Source organism: Seriola aureovittata, chromosome 7, assembly GCF_021018895.1.
Source record: "Seriola aureovittata isolate HTS-2021-v1 ecotype China chromosome 7, ASM2101889v1, whole genome shotgun sequence".
NCBI lineage: Eukaryota > Metazoa > Chordata > Actinopteri > Carangiformes > Carangidae > Seriola > Seriola aureovittata.
In genome coordinates, this window is record NC_079370.1 from 18,914,765 (window position 1) to 18,924,896 (window position 10,132).

At 39.9% G+C, this 10,132-nt stretch overlaps 1 protein-coding gene and 1 long non-coding RNA gene across 2 annotated transcripts; one reads left to right on the top strand and one right to left on the bottom strand.

Annotated features, from left to right (window-relative positions):
* Positions 1-1,896: 1,896 nt before the first annotated feature.
* Positions 1,897-5,176, bottom strand: LOC130172867 (integrin beta-1-like). Its single transcript, XM_056381817.1, has 7 exons — positions 5,037-5,176; positions 4,185-4,472; positions 3,746-3,956; positions 3,511-3,640; positions 3,011-3,317; positions 2,659-2,894; positions 1,897-2,242 (listed from the first exon to the last, which is right to left on the bottom strand). The coding sequence occupies exons 2-6, from the start codon at positions 4,457-4,459 to the stop codon at positions 2,696-2,698; spliced, it is 1,122 nt and encodes a 373-aa protein (XP_056237792.1). The 5' UTR covers positions 4,460-4,472; positions 5,037-5,176; the 3' UTR covers positions 1,897-2,242; positions 2,659-2,695.
* Positions 5,177-5,273: 97 nt separating this feature from the next.
* Positions 5,274-10,132, top strand: LOC130172868 (uncharacterized). Its single transcript, XR_008828342.1, has 5 exons — positions 5,274-5,579; positions 6,798-6,930; positions 7,049-7,135; positions 7,450-7,646; positions 8,106-10,132. It is a non-coding gene; the product is annotated as an uncharacterized LOC130172868 (long non-coding RNA).

The following is a 10,132-nucleotide window of genomic DNA, read 5'->3' on the forward strand; positions in this document are numbered from 1 at the left end:
AAATCATAAGATACACGGTAGAGCATCAATTATTACTGTGAACAGAAATGTAAAGAAATAGTATCTCTGAAGTTTTATACATACCAGACCAGGTACAATATGTGTCAGTAGCTCCTTTGGCTGAGTCATTAGAAACTCCAATAACTAAGTGGTATGTCAGTCCTTGCTTTGAGATTCCTAAGAGTTTAATCTTGTGTCTCATTGTGTACATTTTTTTGAAAATACAAGAATAAAGAGCTTTTATATTTTATACTTTGATAACTCTGGAGATGATAGTTTATACAACTCTGCACTACTTGGACCATGCGGCCAGTGTCAAACATCAAGTCGGAGTGATTGACTTCTGTATAGACGATCTTTGGTAGTGGGTCCTGGTAACCTGCCCCCCCCCCCCCCCCCCCCCCCCCCCCCCCCATCATGCTAATTCGGAGATTTCGGACCAAAACAGCCGCACGTGTTGATTCAGGACCGTCTCTGGTTAACGGCAGATAACTAACATGTGTTACTCGTGTCTTCCTTTACTGTCAGTACGAATTTCAAGTGGATAATTGCTGAGAGCACAAGGTGTTCCTGCTACTGCCAGCTAAGGTAACTAGCATAACATTAAAGAGCTGCACAGCATCGCAAGAACAGTTAGAAAGTTAGGGCAGCATATGGCTAGCATTCTAAGAGGCTATGTTGACCAACATTTGCTCTTAGTATACTATCATATTAAGGTTTTTCCTTCTTATTGTACCTGCGGGTCTGGAGTCTGGAGGGTCTGGAGATGAAGTTTGACCAAGAGGGAAATATCATTTGGTAGTGTATGTAAATTTGACCCTTTGTTTGATGAGAAAAGTATAGGTTGATGTATTGAGAGTGATGATGGGTTATCTCTTGTATCCTGTGATGCCACCACTCTCACCAGAGGGCAGGTATCATTTTCAGTGTACCTATTAATCTTAGCCATGCACAGTTGGGCACAGCACTGTCACCACCGCTGTGTTACTTCTGCTGTTACCTGCGGTATGAATGGTTTTTGCTCCGTTGCTCTGTTATTTTTGTTCTTTTATTTTTGTTGTTTTATAAAGAAAATGCTGAAAGCAGTAAATAAGATGTCATAACCTCTGCTTTTGGTGTGTCCTGTCTTATATGAAGTCAAAAATATGTGTCTAAAATTACCCCCTGTTTCCACTCTTCTTACTGGAGCAATTTATTTTTTGTCTTACAGAGAAGAAGCAAACAGAGCCTTCAACACAGTTCCAGCCTCACTGCGAGAAAGAACTTCATTCTCATATGAATAGAGGTATGCTCTACATCAGGGGTCCCCAAACTTTTTCCTGTGAGGGCCACATAACTTTTCCCTTCTCTGATGGGGGGCCGGGTTCAGTTTGTAACAGAAAAAGTGTGACGATCGCAGGGGTGCCTAAACGTAAAAATGTATTGTTTTCTAGAAAGCCACACATAACCAAATAACCCTTTCCGGGTTCTTCACAGAAAAAAAAGTCAGGAAATAAATAATAACACTATTAATGAAATAAATAATTATAGTTCAGGGGGCCGGGCCAAATGTGGGGGCGGGCCGTATCCGGCCCGCGGGCCTTAGTTTGGGGACCACTGCTCTACATGATAGACATGATATTTGATCTGGCTGTTGATAAAGAAAGATTGTGTGAGCTTAGGTCACACCAGTTGACTTTGGTTAAGCCAAACCGGTGATAATAATAACAGTTTTGCTTTCACGTGCACCAATATTCTAATTCTTCTGCATTACACTTCAATCAAGTTGTCCTGGTTATGCAGTGCTCATTACAGCTCCATTTTAAATCAGAGGCATTTAGCCTGTTTGTAAATGAGACATGATGCCATCAGGTGGATGGCATAGTGCAGTAAAATAATGAAAACTGGAAAAACATGTGAAGCCAAAAGTTTTATGACAACATAGCATCATTACATTGTTTTCAAGGTTGTAAATTATTTTATTTGCCTATTTCTAACAATAATTAAAATGAATGGGCGTTAACAGAAAAAAAAAACTTTTAAAACTAAATATGACATGAAGCTGGTCACTGCAGTTTACTGGGACATTCTCTAGCTCGTGTCATTGTTGACTGTTGACCTCCAGAGTGCGTGTTGGAGACAGTGTAGTAGAAGAGGCAAGAGACATCACCGCTCATCATTTTACAGCGTTTCTCCTTTTTGAGGCAGATCATTTCTGGTCTCCACCATTATAACATTGAAGTAGCCACACTCTCTGTCACACCTGATGCGCGGTGAGAGAACACAATCAATTCAAGAATTGTAAATGAATAAGTAACTGAGTATGCTGTAGTGTAGTAGCTGAAATGCCATGGTGTTGGTTCAGTGAGTGAATTTCTTCAAGACAAATGGACTAATAATAATAATAATGCTATATTATCTTAATGTGTTTCTACATACAGCTCACAACACATGTCAAAAGATAAATATCTGAACTTGTCCCCAAAAAGAAACCATTACCCCAGAATTAGTCATTTTAGCCACTATAATGCTAAAATCAGAAAGATAAGATTATAGTGTCTTCAGAGAAAGCACTAAAGACTTGATGGTTTGAGTTTTTGACATCAGGGAATGATTTTACATAACAAGAGAGCACTTCATTTATCATAACACCCTGTATGAAAAGCAACCAGTTCTCACCTGTCCTCCTTCTCTCCTATCCCGAACGCCTGACACTCTACATCTCACAGGTTGGGCCTTTGTACGGTGGCTCACATTTACATCTTCCACACTGACACATCCCTTTACCATTACACAGCTGCTGGTTTGTTGCCATACAAGAGGCGGTATCCAAGGAGCAGTTGCAGCCTTCACCGATCCAGTCGTTATCACAAATGCACTGTCCACACTCGCACTGCCCATGGCCTCCACATATTCTGTTGGATATAAATTGTAGTCTTTTAGATATGAATCTATTCCTGTAGTCAGTAGAGATACAAGTGAAGACAATACTACATTGCAAATCCAGAGTTCAAATTATCACATATCATACTGGTTGTTGGAGTAAGGACAGTCAAAGTTGCTGCACTCGCAGAATTGGCCACTGTATCTTTCTTGTGGGTTTTCTCGTTTCTCGCACTCACAGAAGTCAACCACGCACCGACCCCTGCCGCTGCACACCGGGGCATTTGGGCCCCAGCGACAGAAGTCTTCATCGGATGAAAAAAATGAATCAACGTCCCACTGGCAGAGTTTTCCAATGTGAGGATTGTAGCACTGACATTGGCCACACACCAGAGCTCCATGGCTACTGCACCGAGGGCTGTTTTCCTCACGGTTTCTTGTGCAGTCACACTGACCTGGAGAAACAAATTTTATTTATGTATTTATTTATTTTTTACACACATTTGTCATATTATAGCATTATAGGAGACACATGCTTTTTGTTCCCTTTTTCTGACACATTCTTATCATCTTAATCTTATTGTCTGCATTTTGGGGCTTTTCTAATACCATATATTAACTATAGCATGGTTCTATGGTTGTACTCACACTCTAAAGTTATTTCTAACTTCACACTCAATGAAAATCCTCTGGGTTTGACGTGGACAGACCAGGGCCCAGTCCTGTTCTGGGTTGAGTCGTCGCTATTGCTGGGACACTGGGCAACCTCCAAATTCACCTAGACAATACAGGATCTATTATTATAATAATTTCTGTTTTCTGAGGGCAGAAGACAAGCAAAACTTTCTTTTCAAATAAGAAAGTTTCTCCTAATTTTGCTGACCTGTACAAGTAGGGGATTTCCAGTCGTGACGCCACTGAATGTGATGTTGACTCCAGCTGGCACATTGCTAGTGTCCATAGTGAGTTCTGGGACAGGCTGGTCTGTAGGCATGGTGATAGTTAGAGGGAAGGACTGACTCACACCCGGCCTCAGATGGAGGGACAGCTCCTGGGGCTGGAGAAACAGAGCCTTGGCATCTGTTGGCTCAGTGCTTTAGAAGTTCAATAGTCGATAGCAAGAAGATAAATACCTTAGAAGTCATTGTGGCCTTGAACAAATTATGAGAATGTAATCTAGCAACAGTGTTATGTCATATTATATATATATGATGCATGTCTGTGTTGTTTTTCTCCCTGCGATTTAAGCCAATGAGACAGGTATGTTGTATCTGACAGCCTTACCAGAGTTTTACAGTAAATCTTTAAACTAGTAAACTTACCTACTGTCATTCTTGACAACCTGCACCGTGCCCTGAGGGTTATATGCATAACTTTGATGACAGCCTGCTCTCTGCAGCTCCTTCACGGTATTACAGCGAATGTGAGAATGAGGGGTGGTGCACCAAGCACACTCCGGGCCAGACTGGATGCACTCGTCGCAGCTGGAGGCAGATATGAGACATGTTTGTTCTTTGGCCCAGCTGGGATACAACACAGCCAGCAGCAGGAAGAGACAGAGCAGTTTCACAGCCATCCCGCAGTTACAACACAACATGAGGATGATGTTCCTGAAAGCAATTTGGTCATTAATTTTTAATTATAATAAAATGAATACAGTTATATATGATAAATAGGCAAACCTATAGTAAGTTAGATAATTATCTAGCTATCTGTCTCTTTTGTCTTATTTTCCTCTTGCATTGATGTTATAAGCTTGTGCTTTCTTTATCCTCTCATCTTCCCTGTTTAATGGGCCACATTTAAAATTGAAATAAAGAATTGAAATAGCAAAATAAGACAAACGCTTTTAGTTTATTATTTGGCCTGTTTGTATTTCATTACATTTTTAAAGCAATATTAGATTTAGGAATTGATTGATGAAACCTTTGAATACACTACATACCTATACATTGCTTTCTGACAAGGACAGAAATCATAGAATCTATATGTCTGTCTAAAAATAAAAACTACAATAACCAATAGAAGGACAACCAAGTAGCCTGAACAAATTAAAGGGCTAAGTGACTGATGGATAAAGTATCCTACAGTATTGTAACTGTTAGCTTTAATTTGTTATCGATTATGTGCTACATAAACTAAAACACAAAAACAGAGCAGTGCCGGTGCATTACCTGAAGTATTGTGAGCTTTCTGTGCTGTAGCTGCGTCTCGGATCTGTTTGCCTCCGCAGACTGTGGCACGCTGACAAGCCTCGCTTTTATATTGGCTGTTTGTGAATGCTGCCTGAGACCCAGGATTTAGAATTTGATCGTTGATCCTTACTGGTGCGGCTGTGGCTTTAGAGAGCAAACAGAATTGATCAGATCAGTGTGCTTGATTACACAACAGGAGTTTCTCATTAATCAGGTGTCCCACTGAAAACATTTACAGGGCAGAGTCGACTATTAGGCCTGTAGTTTTATGCAGATCTTCATAAACGGACACATTCACACTAATATGAGTATCATATCAGAGTAGGCTACATGTGCTTCCCACTGCTTTCTAACTCAGCTTCTACCCTCCCCCTTATCTCTCCACAGTCCCTTTTGGTGTTGGATTTTTGTGGTCTGGGATTGGAACGCTGGTTGGTACTGGAGCTCGCCCCTCAGCTAGCATTGCAGACACACTTTCTGCCCTTTGAGTTCAGAGCACTGGAGGCCATGCTGCAGCACAAGGTAAGACAGATTAGAGAAACGCTGTGTCTGTGTTTAAGCATGTTCTCACCCCGATAAAAACCTCTGTGTCAAATGAGGACATGCGTGAGGTTCTTTTTCAAGATAAGGTGAGAACTGGTACTGCAGTGTCTTCATGTGTCTGTGTCAATAGGTGAACACTTTACAAACCCAGCAGAAGTAGTCGAACCAGTAATAGTGGAAACACCATATATTGCTGGTAAAGCAGTGAGGTCAAGCACACAACCACACACTCTGACATACATGTAGCTTGTGAATGCAACAAGTTTAGACTAGGTGAAGCATAAGATTGAAAAATTTGTGTGAATTATGGATCAGAGGAACTCGGTCAGTTATCTTCTTAGCCATAACATTCAGCGTAACAATTCAGTTTATTTAGCTTCTCTCAAAAATACCCTACAATTTCATTTTGAAGTCATGGTCACTGCTTTTCATTCTTGGATCCTTGGATGGATTTCAGTTTAATATGTTAGCTAAATAAATAGGTAATGAGATAAATAAACATATAAAAATAAATATCTATATAAAGGTCAGGGCTGCAAGATTGCAAAATAAATGTACTGGCCTAAAATGAGCTCACATACACAAGTGGCAACTCTAACAAGCCTTTGAATATTCTTTATGAATATTAATATGCATAATATTATAATATATTGCTTCGTTGACTTAATTGTTGAGCAACATAAACTCAGCACTTAAATGAAGCAGTTCATGTTGAGAGGGGATTAGAGGAATCTGGAAGTCATCATTTATTTATCTTTACAAAAGCAGCACTTTGGCCGCCACCACTTTGATCATGTTTTGTGTAAAGGGTCTGTTGATGTGTGTTTTCAGGTGCGTGCATAATATATTTTAGCAAATGAAATGTGTGCCTGTGTGTGTCCTCTTTTTTTCTTTTTTCACTCTGCTCTCTGAGCTGCTTACTGTTGCAAAAGAACTGAAGAGTCATCTGTTAGAAACCATTGTCTGTGACACACAATTGAGCCAGAAAAATGAAGTTACATCAAGTAGTTTTGAGGAGACTTAGGTGACTTTTTCAGTCTAAGATGACTAAAGATTCCAAAACATACATGTGAAAATAATTACATGGCATTATGTCAGTCCAGTAATTTCTCCACTCTTTTATGTTTTTCTCATACTTGCTGACTTCTCCCTGCTGCTGCATCTTTTTTTTCTTCCTCCCCTCCCCCTTTTCTTAAGACTTAAGAGAGGAGGTGGAGGAGCAACCTAAGGATAAGCTAGACATCAGGAGCTCTCACACCAGGGTATCCAACCGGTGCTGGGGAATGGCTTTTTATAGCACAGTCAGGATGTTTCATGTCCCCACGAGAAGGTATCTGTCTTCTAAATGTTATTCTTTTATTAATTTTTCTAACTTTGCAAAGTTAGTTTTCTCTTTTAACTAATTATTCCTCTTTTTCTGTCTCTCTCTTATGCTCTATTTTTGGTAGGACGCGCCACATGCAAGCGCTACATCTATGAATGTCCTTGACTCACTGACACTCACTTGACAGCCATGCAGCGAGGACAATGGAACGGTATAGTGTAAATGACAATAATATCAGAAATGGACTTTCACTGTCAGTGTTCCTGCTCCTGTGACAATAGCCTATGTGTTGACAGCAAGCTGTGCTGTTGCATTTTGATGTTATTTTCTATTAAACATTGAAGTTTGTTAATGTAGTTTAGAAATAAATAATTGTTTTGGCACGTTTGGCCAAGTGCCACTATCCATTGTACTAAAAGGCGGCTTTAATTTAACCTTTTGCTGTGTTGTGTATGATATACCCATACACAGTCCAGCTATATACGAGGTTTATACCTAGTCTTGTTTTATTCTGTTCTTTTTCAGATCGCTGACGACCATGTAGCCTTGGTAATCACTGTGCCCACAGCGCTGGCTATCTTCCAGGCTGTGTTTGTACTTGTCTGCACTGAGTCCATCTTCAAGAAGCTTCTACGTATTTCCCTCTGGTCATCTGGGCCTGCTTGGTTGCCATGGGTTTCCTTTTTATGTTTCCTGGTGGGGTCATCTGTCTGTGGGATCTGGTAAGACACAGATGTATTCTGTGGTGAATTTATTTGGTGTTTGTTTCACCTGTTTAATTGGGTAGTTTTAGGAGAGATTTAGTGACTTAAGGAAAAGTCAATACAATCGATGGAAAATTAGGACTTTGAATATACAGTAGATGGTTCAATCCTAAGGACTATCTCTTGAATATTAATTGCTTTCATGTGCATGTGAGGGGTTTAGGGGATAGTGTACAAAGATAAATTATGTCTACAGCATAAAAACAGCATAAAACCAGGCCCTACTGTTGAGTTTTTGGTGACCTGCACATCACCATGCACTGTTCTTATTTTTGGCCCAAACTGTTTGTGTAATGTTTACAGCTAACTGAAGTTCTGAACAGTGGCTTAACAAAACTGTTGCCAGCCATCTCAGCACAAATCATGAAATGTTGGTGGCATACCTACCCGTGGATTGACTGTTTGACCTGTCCCCAGGTGACAATCATCAAGCTTACTGACCATGAAACAAAGGTGAATGTGGACATCAGCTTTAATGTAGAAACTGCTGTGAAAGCAGCACAGTTCATCAAAAGGTAACTTCAGTGCCCAGCGGCAGTTTGCTCCCCAGGGTCATAACAAGGCACCGGGTTTCCGGAACCAGCATCAGTACAACCGTAACACCTGGCGACACAGGAAGAGGGACAATCTTCCAGCTCTCAACCAGAGTAGATAAGTGCAAGATTTGATATTACTTGTATTAGTAGTAAAAGCCTCATTCAGCCCATCACGAGTCTTTGAGTTGAGAAGCCGTGAATTATTCATTATACCTTGTTTTTGTTCTCTCTCAAAATGCATCTACATCGTGCTGGAATTCGACTGAATACTCTGGACTGAAGCGAAGCACTACTCTCCTACCTATGCAGCGCAACACTGACTAGATGTTTTTGGTGTGACGGCACAAAACGGACCTTGTCTAAAGTGCTTAAACTGTGATGACTTGTTTGAATGTACTAAGTGTTTCTTTTTTGTGTGTTGGTCATTATCTTTTGTTCTCTTGTTTTTGTCACTTAGAGATTTGTTTGTTCACATTGCCACTATATTTTTGTACTGTAAACATTGCCACCTTATTTTAAGTTTGTTGCATTATATGCAATAATGACTTGCTTTTATTTAATTTATTTCACATTTTAGTTTAATTTTAGGGGTTCTCCCCACTTAAGGTTTGCTTTTTTGATTCTAGACTACATTGATCTGTGCAATAGATGGATTTAAGGGCCTTGAAGGAATGTGTTTGTGTGTGAACAGCTTTCCAGCACAAGGGGGAGCTATGGTATAAAAACATGAGAAATGTGCCAAAAATCCAAAACATTGTACCCATGTTTAATTTACCATCAAATTATGTTCACTTGAACTTTTGCCAACTGCCTGTCCAAATGTGTTTCCACCACTAGTTTTTATTTCAAACATATCGCTCTTCACAATGGTTTGACCTTTATTTGGGTGGTTTTCCTCTTGATAGATCTTAGGCTATACTGGGGGAATGCACCTTGAGCAGTGTTTACTCGTGTCATTTCAAAAATTAGGTTTCAATAACAGTTGGTGCTACTTATTACCAGCAAAGTGCTTGTTTTCTGCCTTATATCTCCTTTGATTCTGTTAAAGCAATACCATTACAGGAGTTTTGGTACAGCCAATAACAAAACCAAACTCTGGTGAAGTGTGTGTTTCATTAGTCTTAGATTATTGTAACATCCTGGGTACCAAACTCAAGAGGTTGTTACATCTATTTTGCCATAAATAAAATCCCCAGCTCATATCTGTGGATGGGTTGTAACATGTAAATGACTGACATATAGATGGTTGTTTTTTATGCAAGTTTTTCTTCTTTTTTTTTTACATTTTAAAACTCATTTTCATTTTAGTGTGTAAATTTGAGTGTGTTTGTGATGTGTTATGTTTGCTTTTGTGCTGGTCAGCATGGATTAATGAGATTTAACTGCTGGATATTCTTTAATCAGCTTTCTACAGCATCTGTCTGTATCTGTTTGTATAGTGCTAGATACGGTCTTTAGATACAGAATGTCAATGCAAAGCACAAGTAATCCTATTGGTACACACTTTATTTGGTTATTGATTATAGGGTTTCCAGTCGGTTGTCTCTTACTGCTATGCGCAGCAATAAGTCCTGCAGCAGTAGCATGTTGGCTAGCTGCTTTGTCGGAGCACCTCATACATACTGTCATGTTCAACATATTCACAGACACTGTGGAGCACAGGCCATTATTCATCTGTTGTGTTGTAATTCCTCATGGTTTCTGATGGGGGCACTGGTGGATCTTTGCTTGGCTTAACTGTATCTAATCCATTACCTTTCAGATTGTCTGCAGGGAGGCAGAACATGACGGAGGAGAAGACTTGGAAGAAAATCCCTCCTCTGAAGGTGCAATCATTGGAGAGTTAGTGGCTGGAACCGTTGTCATTTTGTTCCAATTAAAACCAAGACGAAAGTGTCATCACTGAGA

Coding starts and splice junctions, on each gene's coding strand:
- LOC130172867 (XM_056381817.1), bottom strand. CDS start 4,459: ATGTTGTGTTGTAACTGCGGGATGGCTGTGAAACTGCTCTGTCTCTTC. Junction 3,957..4,184: donor GTTGTCAAGAATGACAGTAG/GTAAGTTTACTA, acceptor GAACTTCTAAAG/CACTGAGCCAACAGATGCCA. Junction 3,318..3,510: donor GTTAGAAATAACTTTAGAGT/GTGAGTACAACC, acceptor TTGTTTCTCCAG/GTCAGTGTGACTGCACAAGA.